The following is a 13,264-nucleotide window of genomic DNA, read 5'->3' as shown; positions in this document are numbered from 1 at the left end:
AAAATGGCTGCAAACTATCAATACAACGTATGAAAATTAAATGAGACACATTTTAATATGAAGACCAGAGCCTTTGTTTAGCAGCTGCCCAGACAACTTGAATAGACGTAGTTCCAATTGATTTTTAATCTCACTGCAATCAGAAAGAAAGAAAGAAAACTACTTTCTGAAAGGTCATAAAGCCTACTTATAAGATGTTCTATTTAAAAGATGGAACAATGCTGGCAAAAGAGCCAAAAATAAGTAGAATCTACAATGGATTTTCATAACGCCCAAACGTAAGACCTGAGTTCTTTTGATCAGATAGTAGTGGTGACATACATGCATGTTTTGTAACTTCTTTATCTGGATATGTCATGGGTGGATTTATTTATTAAACTAAAAATAAAAGCTTGTATGTTTTTACCCAGCAACCAACATTACAGGAAAATACTGATCCACCAACTCAAGGCTATCACTAAATTCACTAAAGTTCCCCACCCTATATTTTTTCCACAAAGCTCAAAAGTTTTGCATAAAAACAGCAGGGCCACATACCACACCATCTTTAGCTTTTCTGCCTCTACTAATACAACTAATTATATCATATTAAAAAGGGCAAAAAAAAATAATAATTAGAAATATATCTGGATCAAATACCTTTAAGTCCACTATTAGTAAATACTGTTACTTTTCAATCCTCCACATTGCTTTACAGTTCAATAGCAATTTTCACTCCATCAAAGCAACCATGTTTTACTCTGTGTTGCTATTATGATTGTTTAATATGTATTTGAAAGAAGAGAAACAGATGTCTATATTAAATTGTACTCTATGTCCATTAAAATATAGTGACTAGTGTTTGTGGTTAAGACTAGATTGCGTGAGCTCATTTTTATTATTATGGTCTGGCATCGTTTGTTATCCATTGTCTGCAGAAAGCACACTGTGACAAGTTGATACAAAGAATTCATTCAAACTGAAAACCTTTATATTAAAAATAAATAAATAAAAATATCATACCATAGCTTCTGGGAAAGAAGCTCTGGAACTACATTTATCAAAAATATTTCATGACACTGTTTGCCTGTTTGATACAACTGATAGAAAGACAAGACAGATAAGACCTACAAGATAGATAAGTAAAGATACTTTACTGCTGAAGGAAATTTAGTAGCCAGTAAATATAAATAAATAAAAAAAAAAAAAATTTTTAATGTTTATATTTAAAAACCCCAGCACAGCATAGTTACACTTCACATTTTAGGCGTTTAAATTATACAAGAAAAATCTTGTATATCTTGTATCTTCGGTATTTTTCACCCTGTATTTTTTGGGATATTGTCCTTTATTGTACTGATATTAGTATTGTCAAAGTAGATTAGCAAAATATAACATTCACATAATTGTGCCAGCTTTTTATCTTGGCCTGATAATTCACCATAGAGTAAATACACAGCACTGTAAACAGAACCAAAAATCACACCCATTGTGAGATACACTAAAGCCTGACTAGACGCACACATGCAACATGGGATGACTACCACAACTGACTGTCCCAACTGACCTCCTTTTACACACTCCTGTGTGTCCTGGTGCTTTAACTCATGCAATGTAACAATGTATGACACATTCGAAACACGTCATCTGTAGTCACTTCTTAGTATACGTGCTGGGATTTAAATGCAGTTTCACAGACTCTTCAACAACTACTTTGTTGTTTTAGATCCTGCCTGCAAAAAGCAATACGTTATGAGCTTAGCTCACAATTTATCCACTGTGAACAATATCCAGACTAAATTTTTAAAAACAGTAAGGTAACCACAGGCAAGAAGAAATTTTGCTTGGTATTGTGGCTTGGTAATCGCGCACAGAATCCCACAAAACTCTTTACACATTGACCAAGCCCAAACTGCAATGGTCTGGCATTTATAAGCATTTAAACAACTGCTTATAAATGCATTTAAACTCAGACCAAGAAATTCCTCCACAGCAGACTGCGAGTGATGACCCTCCATTATGGTTTGTGAAATGACTGCTGAATCACACACAATGGTAGCCAGTCACTTCCTCTTCAAATATTTTCCCCTTTTAGGAGGGCAGAAATTCCCAGTGTAGTCACTCCCAGTCATGACTCAGTTTTGACAAATGTGTCTCAAAATCGTGCAACAGCTGGGGGCAAGTTAGCAATTTACTTAAGAGGGAAGACATTACAGACACTACATAGTAAACCTGAGCAGTGGTTCAAGGTTGCTAATGAACATCAATGATAATGAGTATATATTTTTATGTATACATTTTTAAGTGAATATTCCTAAGCATATAAATACAGAGGCCAATATCATTATACAGTGAAAACTTGACTTACGAGTGAATCCACTCACAAATATTCCAAGATACGAGCCGTCGCTCGTCGATGTTTTTGTGGTCGATGGTGTAGTTTTTGGGGGGCTGTAATGGGTTGTTAGCATTTCAATTTATATTAATGGGGAAATTTAATTTGATATATGAGCAAATTGAGTTACGAGCTTGGTCACAGAATGAATTAAACTCGTAAGTCGAGGTATTACTGTACACGCTATCTCAAAAGGAAAACGGGCTTTGAAAACCAAAACAACGGAGGCAGTAAAGTTAGCCGCTGTTTACTCGTTATGTATTTGCATGCTCTTTTTTGTTTTTTGGACTGAACACAGCTCCATACCACAGTTCTCACATATAAGAGTTTTCTTTGGTGCATGTTTTGGGTGTTGTGGCTGTTATGAGTGAGAAACACAAATGTGACCGCTGCTGTAATTTGAGAGATTTTTCAAGTGGCTAGTTTGTGATGGAGCTCTGCATTTTGTGATGATTGACAGGTGTCTTTGGCCAATCAGCGCTCTGCAGGGTTTACACATCACATTTAGTACCTACTCTGCTCAATTCTAAACAGGCGCAAGTAGGAACTCAATGATCAACCCACGCAACCTACGAACAGTAAGTATCCCTTTATTGCAGTTAGTGTGTGCAAGGTCATGAAAATGAATGCATTTTCATATAACCACCACTTTGGCCTAGAGCAGTTTAGTTCATTTAATTTACTTTAAATTATAGAGCATGTTATAGCTGGGATAGGTTTTTGAGAGGTTAACTGTAAATCAGAGGACAGTTCATTACCACTCTCTGGTCTTAAAGACACTGTGCCAAAATCAGTTTAATTCTATAAAGTTATAAAAAAGTAAGAACATGGCCAAGTAAAAATGCACGAGGGTTGATTTTGGTATAAAAACACAACACATAAGCGGTCCTCTGGGGGGAAGAAAAAAAATCTGAAATGGATCCTTTAATCAACAGCATGACAAATCCACCCCCCCCCCCCCAAGTTACATTAAGTTACACAAAGACTCAAGCTGAATGTGCACTGATATGTATAGTAACAAAAGAGGAAATATAATACCAACATGAAAAACAGCAGCACAGTCTAATACAGGACTAAAACAATTCTGAATACAGGCTTTTTCCTGTTCCCAGTTTGTAACACTGCCAGGGATCAGCTTTGAAAGCTGCAGAAAGACAATACCTTGAAACAAAGATGTGCAAGAATTTCTACTGTTAGATGTACTACTTTTGTCAATCATTTCTGGTAAACACCTCCAGGCTTTCATTCCACTCAATTCCACCCAGTAGCTGTGAACTTGCCACACTTAAAAAAGGAAGAACAAATACAGATACAATAGGAACTAAAAGTGGAGGAGGATGGGAAAAAAGCACCCAGTGTCATTTGTATCATTGAACTGTTCTACAAGCTCCATCTTGCATTAGCTTCGACATACAACCACACTACAGACATCACATGAAGTCATCAGACCAAACAGTGAGCTGAGCGCAGTTATACTTACATCACTCTTCCTGAACTTGGCTTTTAGGCTTTTCATGTTTTTCCATGCAGATTCCAGCAGGTCCAGACAGATCTGAATAAAATCAAAACTTTTGTTACATTTCTTAAAAACATTTGTCCTATTTGCCATGTTATAGTTCAATAAATCAGCCCATAACTACAGGACTGGTTCTTAATAATTGCCAGTAACTACATAACATTTACAAAATAAAAACAGAAATGTTAGTGATCATTTTACTTATGTATTAACCACAGTAATGTAGAACAGAACGGCGATAACACCACATTACACTTCCTCAAACTTTTCCAAGTCTTTCTTCATTGGAAGTGGCAGCTAAATCTCATTAGGCTCAAGGGGAAGGTAAAGTCCACTTTGGTCATTTTTTTCTGAGCTATTCTGGCAACTTTTACAGTTAATTAAACTAAAAAAAAAAGGTATACAGTCTGATAATAGAGCATTACTGCCAACACAAGTCACTGACAATAAGAGAACCCACTCTGTGCTGCTGAGAGAGAGAGAGAGAGAGAGAGAGAGAGAGCACTGAGGGAGAACACAGTCAACGCTGTAGAGAGAGAGAAGGCAGTTCTGCTGAAATGAAAACCAGTCAGTTCTACAGAGAGAGAACGCGGTCATGCTGAGGGCAAAAAAAAATGCTTCCGAGAGAAAACATTTCTGTTGAAGGAAAACACTGCTGCCGAGAGAGAACAGAGAAGTGAACTTAAACAAGGAAAAAATAAAGTTCAGCTCGGCCACTCACGGCAACTTTCTGGGGCTAACCTGGCTAACGTTCAGATAAGAAGAGCAAACACTGTATTCAGTCCACCACAGCGCTCACGAACAAGAATAACATTGCAGTACAACCAACCGTCAAGAATGCCAACTTTGAATGTTAACAGTACTAAAATAGTTTCCTGCTGAAAGCAGACTTCCATGTTATTGCCAAAGAAACGATACACCGAGAGTCCAGCGCTAACAAGATGCTTCATAGTCGTGAAACAATTCACAGGGGAGAGAGGATCTTTCTTCTCCAACAGTTGTTCAACACTTACCCACTTTGCCCAGAAAGTTGAACGACAAAAAGTTGAACGAAATATCGCCTGTCCACTGAACTAACTCCTTCACATGGCGTTTAAAGGCGGTGTGGCTGGCGGTTCGGCTTTGTAAAACAGGGGAATTTGCGAGAGACAAAGCTAATTAAGACAGAAGGCGTTAGTCCCGCCAGCCTCTCTCTTCATACACAAGACTAGACCCCATTCAGACCGCCGAGGTCCGACTCCTAAGCGAATCGGTTCTCACGAATTAAAATTCCTCGATTCATCTGCCCAAATGATTCGAACCAAATATGCTAAAGTGTTATCATGATAAATATATTTGTTAAAGCATGTTGTGGAGTACTCAAAAAAACGTTCTCTAAGCTTTATTACACAGTCAGCAACTTGTTTAGTCTGAATGCCGTGATTTAGGTATGACACAGTATATATGAATGGTTTAAAAATATGTGAATATTGTGGACAGTGACAATATCTTTAGGTAATTTGATATGATCCTCCCACTTACCAATCCTGCAACGTTCATGGTTAAATTTAAATAATATTTGCATGCCATAAAGTAAGCAAACTTACAAATCATGTTTCATATTTACTGTTTTGTGCATTATGTTTTTCCCAAGCTTTAGACGGCCAAATCTGGCTTTTTTACTGAGTTGAACTTGTAGACTCACTCGCTGAATATCATTATAGATGAGTGAAGCAAAAATTAATCCTTAAATCCTGCGCACAATGCATTGAAACTGAGGCTTCAAAAGAGTCGGTTCATTGAATTGAATCGAAATTCCCACCGCTTGGTTTTGTGAGGATTTAGTGGAGGCACACGCGCCCTCTGATTGGTTGCGGAGCAATGGGAAAATTACGTCACCTTCCATGTGATTACGAGCGCCTTCTACAAGTCCCTCCTCCCTCGCTTTTTATTGGCCAATAGTTTGCATTTACAATTTCTACTAGCCAATCCAAAGGTTGAAGCGGGATTCGTCGGAATACGGATAGGCAAAACAATAGCAATGATTGAAAATGTTTTATTATCAAGTAAAAAAATGAATTGTACTTTCTACCGATTGCTGAGTTGCAATATTTCTTGCTTTGTAACGTATGTAAGTTATTTTCGTAGTACTGTGGCGGTTAATAAAGAAGATGTGAACTGTGGAGTTGTTGGGCTGTTATATATACAATTTGAATACACGCTGTGGGCTTCCTCCTGGCCTATTAACCATTAAGTGTGTTGGGCAAGGACGCCTCATGAGCGCCATTAGGCCACTTTTTGATCTAATATATACCCATTTATATCCAGACACACCTTCTAATTATTGATTCCGATTATCAGCGCCCGCTCCTGACAGGTGTTCAAATTCACGCCTAAACCATTTTATTATCCAGTAGGGGACCATGTAAGTTCAAATGTACTTGGCATGTATGGCAAGTATGTGTAGAGATGTATAAAGCCTTCTGGTGTTGCTGGGCTATGAATTAGAAAAACTTCATTCTATAAAGTAATGGAACACTATTCAAATCTTGGGTTGAATTGGTGTGCCCCATAACACAAAACAAAACATCCAAGACTGCAAAAGCAATCAGTGCCTCACAGCAAAATCTCAAGCTGAAGAAGTGTATGTTTGGTGGTAAATAGCTGAGCCTTGAGGCGACGTCTAGTGCCAAGCATTGATTAATGGAGTATAAACTCTCTTAGCATTGACCCATAGCGCAACACTGTTTTCTTAGTGGTGGTGATCAAATCCAGAAGTTGCAATATCTCCACCAGTGGGGGGTGGGGGGATCTATTGGGGACTATTTTCAAATACATCGTCTCCACAAATATATTTTAAGCCAGAAAATTTATGTCCAATGTGTCATAAAACAATGTCAGGCATCTGAGAGTATACAACCTATTCATGTAACAACCCTCTGTTCGGTAGCTTAAAGAGGCATTATACTTTCAGATGTCTGGTTTATATCAGCAACTCTGTGAACGGTGAATCAGTATGTTTCTCAGAAAAGGAGCATTTCACAAAAAGTCAGGGATTACTCTGATTACATATGAACCACTTAATTATGCAGAGATCCTAGATAATGGTAAATGTCAACCACTCTATGTTGACCATATATATCAATTTCAAAATGATACCACTGGAATAAAGCAGAACACTGCAAATTAAAATTAAGTAGATTTTGTGTACTATTTGTCTTTATTGCACTGGAAAATAGGCCCCAGTGTCACATATTACAATGTCCTTCAACAATCAATAAAACCTGTAATGCTGAAATAAGAAGCCATGTACCCATCATTTAAAGCAGCAATTATTCATTCATTATCTGTAACCCTTATCCAGTTCAGGCTCACAGTGGGTCCAGAGCCTACCTGGAATCATTGGGCGCAAGGCAGGAATACACACTGGAGGGGGCGCCAGTCCTTCACAGGGCAACACACACACACACTTTTGAGTCGCCAATCCACCTACCAACATGTGTTTTTGGACTGCAGGAGGAAACCGGAGCACCCGGAGGAAACCCACGCGGACACGGGGAAAACACACCAACTCCTCACAGACAGTCACCCGGAGCGGGAATCAAACCCACAACCTCCAGGCCCCTGGAGCTGCGTGACTGCGACACTACCTGCTACACCCAAGCAGCAGTTAGGTATTTTCTTAAAGTTATATTCAGTGAACAAATGAGCTTTATATGATTTTGTGTGGTGTTTAATTGTAATTCAAAGTTACTCTTGCTTTTTTGTTATTTTATGGGAACTGTTGCGTAGTGTTAAAATTAAAATGGTCGTTTTAATTAACAAAATTAACCTAAAAACCAAAGTAGTTTGAAATTTGCAAGGGAGAAGAGTTTATTTGTCACACCATTCATTAAGAGTTCCATCAAGGAAAAGCATTGCAAAAGCACATACATCTATTTCTCTTTGGGGATAATAATGTGTCCAAAAGTATAAGTGAGGTTTTGTTTTGAATTAAAGATGCTGAATTTCAAGGCTGTTGTTTATGAATGTAGTTTAATAATAATAATAATAATAATAATAATAATAATAATAATAAATGTGTGTGTGTCTGTGTTGCCCTGTGAAGGACTGGCGTCCCCTCCGGGGTGAATTCCCGCCTTGCGCCCGATGATTCCAGGTAGGCTCTGGACCCCCCGCGACCCTAAATTGGATAAGCGCTTACAGATAATGGAATGGAATGGAATGGAATAATAATAATAATAATAATAATAATAATAATAAATAAATAAATAAATAAATAAATAAATAAAATAACAATTGTCATTATAATACTATGAAACCGTTACCATACATGTCAAAAAAGCAGGAGAACGTTTGAATTTGTATTTAAAATAATATGTTACACATAAAGGATTAAATCCTTTGCACACCTATATAAAACATTTAACATGCCTCTATACTGACACCCAGTGGACAGGGTTAATCAGAGAATCCATGCTAGACATATTTTAAACATGGCCACCCCAAGTCTGGGACCTGCTCTATGGAACATAAATAAGTTTGGTCAAAGACTACAAACCACTTTAATAAACATCATAAGTGGTAGAAATTATTTATAAGGTTTTTCTCAGTTGCTTTGAAGCATTTCGTGAATCTTTATTTATATTTGCACAACATTACGTGTATTTCTCAAAACATTTCGCACCACACAATGGATTAGTGGCAAAGGCCTGTAACTTGCTCAAGATCCTTAGTTCACCTCCCAGAATGAAGTATTTGTGTCAACGAACGTGTCAGTGTCATTACAATGTCAAGACCTTGTGTCATTGATTACAAACAAGGCAGTAAAATTGTTTAGCCATGTTGTCAGTATGTCTGTAACTCTACGAGTTTTCTGAATGTTTTGATGACAGTGAAAATGCACTAAGCTCAAATTTTACTGAGAAATGTGTATAAACTGTACAAAGTTAGACAATACTGTATATGGGAGAGTGGTCCAGATTCATATGTATGCTGTTTACTGCTTGTACTGTAGGTCAATGACAGACTGTCATTATGATACCAAACAGATAGACAAGACTCTTTAGCACAAAGGGGGGGGGGGAATGTAGACAAATCAGAAACATAAACATGGGCAACACACTTTGCATGGGGAATTAAACGGGAGTTTTTCTAGACCTCCTGATTCTCATCTACATTGCACTGGATATACTCCCTTGCAATGCATTGTGGAAAGAATGTTATGAATGTCTTATCCAGCCTCTACAGGCATCAGGCTGGTGATTGTATACCTTCCACCTCCATGCAGAGTATAGAACAACTTGGTTGGGTTGAGGAATGGGAGCTGGGTTGGAGAAATTCCGTCAGCGTCCTGTAGTGGGTGGCAAACCCTTCCCTGATGATGGAAACTCACATTATCCCAAATGATTACTGTATGTAGATCATATGATAACTATAATTACTGTACTGTATATCAATGTACAATGGCATACTGTTTACTATATAGTATATACTAATACACAAAAATGTTTACCTGTACATACTGATACCATAGCTCCTTTACTTTGTGTCATTTCCTTTCAAATGTTACTCAGTACAGCAGGTTCATCTGTTTCCATCTGGTGTTTTTTCAGCATCCTGTCAATAGTTGAGAGGCTGACTGAGTGGATATTTTCAGAGACATTGTTGTCTTCCATAATGCCACTCTGTATCCCCCTTAGTCTAATAGCATTATTAGCCTTGACCATGGCACAAATAGCCTCCTCCTGTTGATGTGAGAAAAAGGGCACTCTGCCTCCACTGTGAGATAGTCTTGCAGACCTATACAGTAAAAATCCAGTAAGGCAAAACACAAGATTTGTAAAGATTTCACCACTTATATATAGCACAGAGTACATTGTTGGATTACACAGCTGTTCTCTCTACAAAATGTTTGAATGATTGAGGACACAGCTGATCTTGCCACAGGCTGGATGCTTCGACAGGCCCTTACTTCACACGCAATGTAACTTCGCCCTTTGCCTCTTCTCCCTCTTCTTCTGTTTTGCCTCTTAACTCATTCACCATGCATCCTTGTTCATTCATTCATTTATTCTTAGTCTGTAAGCGCTTATCCTGTTCAGGGTCTCGGTGGGTCCAGAGCCTACCCGGAATCATTGGGAGCAAGGCAGGAACACACCCTGTAGGGGGCACCAGTCTTTCACAGTACAACACACACACATTCACTCACACACTCACACCTGTGGGCACTTTTGACTCGCCAATCCACATGGGGGACAGACCCACACAGACACGGGGAGAACAAACTCCTCACAGACAGTCACCGAGAAGCTGGACTTGAACCCACGACCCCAGAACCCTGGAACTGTGAGACTGCAACACTACCTGCTGCCCCACTTTGTCGCCCTGCATTTCTGTTCCTCTTCTTATTCCAAGCTGTTTGGAATGTTCTTCCATTGTCAGAAACGTGCTGTGTTGTGCTCTGTCTACAGGGTGGGCCATTTATATGGATGAACCTTAATAAAATAGGAATGGTTGGTGATATTAACTTCTTGTTTGTGGCACATTAGTGTATGGGAGGGGGAAACTTTTCAAGATGGGTGGTGACCATGGTGGCCATTTTGGATCCAACTTTTGTTTTTACAATGGGAAGAGGGTCATGTGACACATCAAACCTATTGGAAATTTCACAAGAAAAACAATGGTGTGCTTGGTTTGGTGTGCAGCACCTGGAACTACGGATACTGGAAGCCTGTGCTAGCATTTCTCCTGTGGTGTTGCTATCAGTGTGTGAAGAGTGGGAGAAGAGGTTGCATTGACAATCCAACACAATGGGCAGCACTTTGAACACATTTTATAAGTGGTCAGAAATTTGTAATAAGTTATGTTAAAACCAATTCCCAATACGTTTGATGTGTCACATGACCCTGTTCCCATTAGAAAAACAAAAATTGGATAAAAAATGGGTGCCATGGTCACCACCCATCTTGAAAAGTTTCCCCCCTCCCACATGTGCCACAAACAGGAAGTTAATATCACCAACCATTCCCATTTTATTAAGGTGTATCCATATAAATGGCCTTCCCTGTATATATGCTTGACAACTGAATGTTCACAAGGTGTGATCATTGGTTTATCTAAAGCTTCAAACACTCCCCTTTATCGGTGAAAGCCAAGTTTCACATGAACACTAATCAGTTCAGTAGACATTTACCAAAAATGTCTAACAGAAATATATAAAATATGCTTCACAGCTCCTGACAACTCAATCAACATTTCTGAGTGTACTGACTTATGCAATGGACTAGTGCCTGGATGTGAACTAGGGAGTTGAACTGTTCGACAGACAACCAGTCTAATACAGTCTGATCTACATGTTGAAAGCAACTGATAATGTAAAAACGAGCAGACAGCTGTACAACATCATCTGTATTATTAACCAAAGCATGTGCTGTTTGTCCAAAATAAATGAGAAGTTTTAAGAAATTTAATTCTGACCTAAGAAATGCTCCAAAGCGACAGAGAAAATCTATAAATACTATTCCTTTAACTCAGTAGTTGTCCACATATGTAGCTGTGGTCTGAGCCTCTGATGAAAGACACACTGTGGTCAGCTTTTCTGCCTCAATCACTTTAGGTAAAACTGATACTTGAATCTTCTTCAGCATGCGGTTCGGGTGAATGTCTTTAATAATTTACAGAAGCTCAGTGCCCCACCAGAATGATGGAAGTATCAAAGTCATAAGCAATAGCCAAAAAACCCAGTTTGCTTTTGCTTCATGCTATGATTTTTGATGCTTGAAAAAATTATGTGGATTTTGACAATGATGTGAAATTGGGTAATGTGAAGATATACATACTTTGCAATACTTTCGGTCTGTGAAGCTCAAAACATGCTCAAGAGTAACAGTATAGACATCATTTTAAACAACACTAGGATTGTTGTTATAGATGTGCCAACTCAGACACACAAACTTTGCTGCTGTCCAAAAAAGACCAAAATATCCAAATAATCCTTCACAGGAGAAGGCAGAAACATTCTCTGTTTATATATCACACTCTATTATGCTAGCTAACAGATGGCCAAATTGTCGTCTGTCTCACATCATGCCTTATATCAGGAACAGTACAGAGTTGTGCCTTGTTCCAGTGATATACCCACACTGAACAAGCTTGACGTAGGGCCTTAGAGACCCTGATGCCTCATACTCCCAGAGCAGCCCCCACAAATCATCTCCGAGAGCAAGATGAAATAAGAACTGAAGGACCAGCAGGACAACAGACTACACAACTGCAAATGCCTTAGTGCAAGCTGCAGTTACACTTCTTTCCAACATTTCTTTTTGAATTACCTTTGTTAATATCTGTTCATCTAGAAAACAGTCCAGGTGTCAAATGAGGGAAAAACCATAATGTGCTGTTCTTTAGATCATGTTCGTATATTAACTCTGACGGTCCAGCAGTTGCTTCCCTACATGTGTCAGGTCTAATAATCAGGACCCATCATTCTTTTAAACATGTGCTGAGAGGCTGTCCACAATGCTCCAGTTCAGATTTGGTATAGGGATGCAGTTTACCATAAGCAACTCACTGAAGAACACATTTGTCACATTTGTGGTGTCTCATTTGTAAGGAACATGCGTTTGTGGGATGAGCAGTTGAGCTGAGTATGTGGGTTGTGCCCATGAAAAATTTGCCAAATTTTCTCTCTCTCTCTCTCTCTCTCTCTCTCTCTCTCTACAGATAGATAGATAGATATATATATATATAGATAGATAGATAGATAGATAGATAGATAGATAGAGTGGGAAAATAAAAACAAAACTGCTAGTGGAGTTGTTATGAAAACCCTATGTGTACTTATTGAATATAGGAGAATGAACAGCAGTGTTTAGTGACGATGAGAGCCTCAGAAGAGCCCTAGAGAGCAACAATGAGGAGATGAGCTCATTTAAAGTGCATATCCAGCAGGGGGAGATACAGTTCTGTCACATCTGCTGTGGAACATCAGTCTGAACCACTGATCTCCACTCAACTTATTTCCTAGAGAGCTCTCTGATTGTGTGACGGTCTGAAAACCTCCTGGGATTTATTTTGCACTTCATCCAAAATCCATTCTTTATATTACAGAACAGTGTCCTAAGAATCTCAGACAGGCCACAGAGCAGTGAGACAGGATTTAGGCTGGAACTGTGCCTGCACTTACACTGATTAGAGTCCTCAGAGAACTGCCCTGACAACCAATTTTTGAATATGCTGAAATTCTCCTTGACCTGCTAGGGTCCACGCACCACAACACCATAACTACCACACCCCCAACAACGGCGTCCTGGACTAAACAAATCCCTTTCCAACATTCACATTCACCACAGACTGACACACACCTGAAAGTCATGCTAGATATTTGCAGCTAA

The 13,264-nt window shown here is 38.8% G+C and overlaps 1 protein-coding gene across 1 annotated transcript in view; it reads right to left on the bottom strand.

Moving 5' to 3' along the window:
• Positions 1 to 5,097, bottom strand: part of rai14 (retinoic acid induced 14) — a 36,660-nt gene extending 31,563 nt beyond the window's left edge. Inside the window, exons 1-2 of the mRNA XM_066646724.1 lie at positions 4,904 to 5,097; positions 3,855 to 3,926 (exon numbers count right to left, since the gene is read on the bottom strand). Of these exons, the coding sequence (XP_066502821.1) occupies positions 3,855 to 3,890 (36 nt within the window). The 5' untranslated portion in view covers positions 3,891 to 3,926; positions 4,904 to 5,097. The remainder of the gene's footprint in view (positions 1 to 3,854; positions 3,927 to 4,903) is intronic.
• Between the last annotated feature and the right edge of the window lie 8,167 nt (positions 5,098 to 13,264).

Source organism: Hoplias malabaricus, chromosome 15 (assembly GCF_029633855.1).
Source record: "Hoplias malabaricus isolate fHopMal1 chromosome 15, fHopMal1.hap1, whole genome shotgun sequence".
NCBI lineage: Eukaryota > Metazoa > Chordata > Actinopteri > Characiformes > Erythrinidae > Hoplias > Hoplias malabaricus.
Note: the sequence above shows the minus strand (reverse complement) of the source record. Positions and strands in the feature narration are given on the sequence as shown.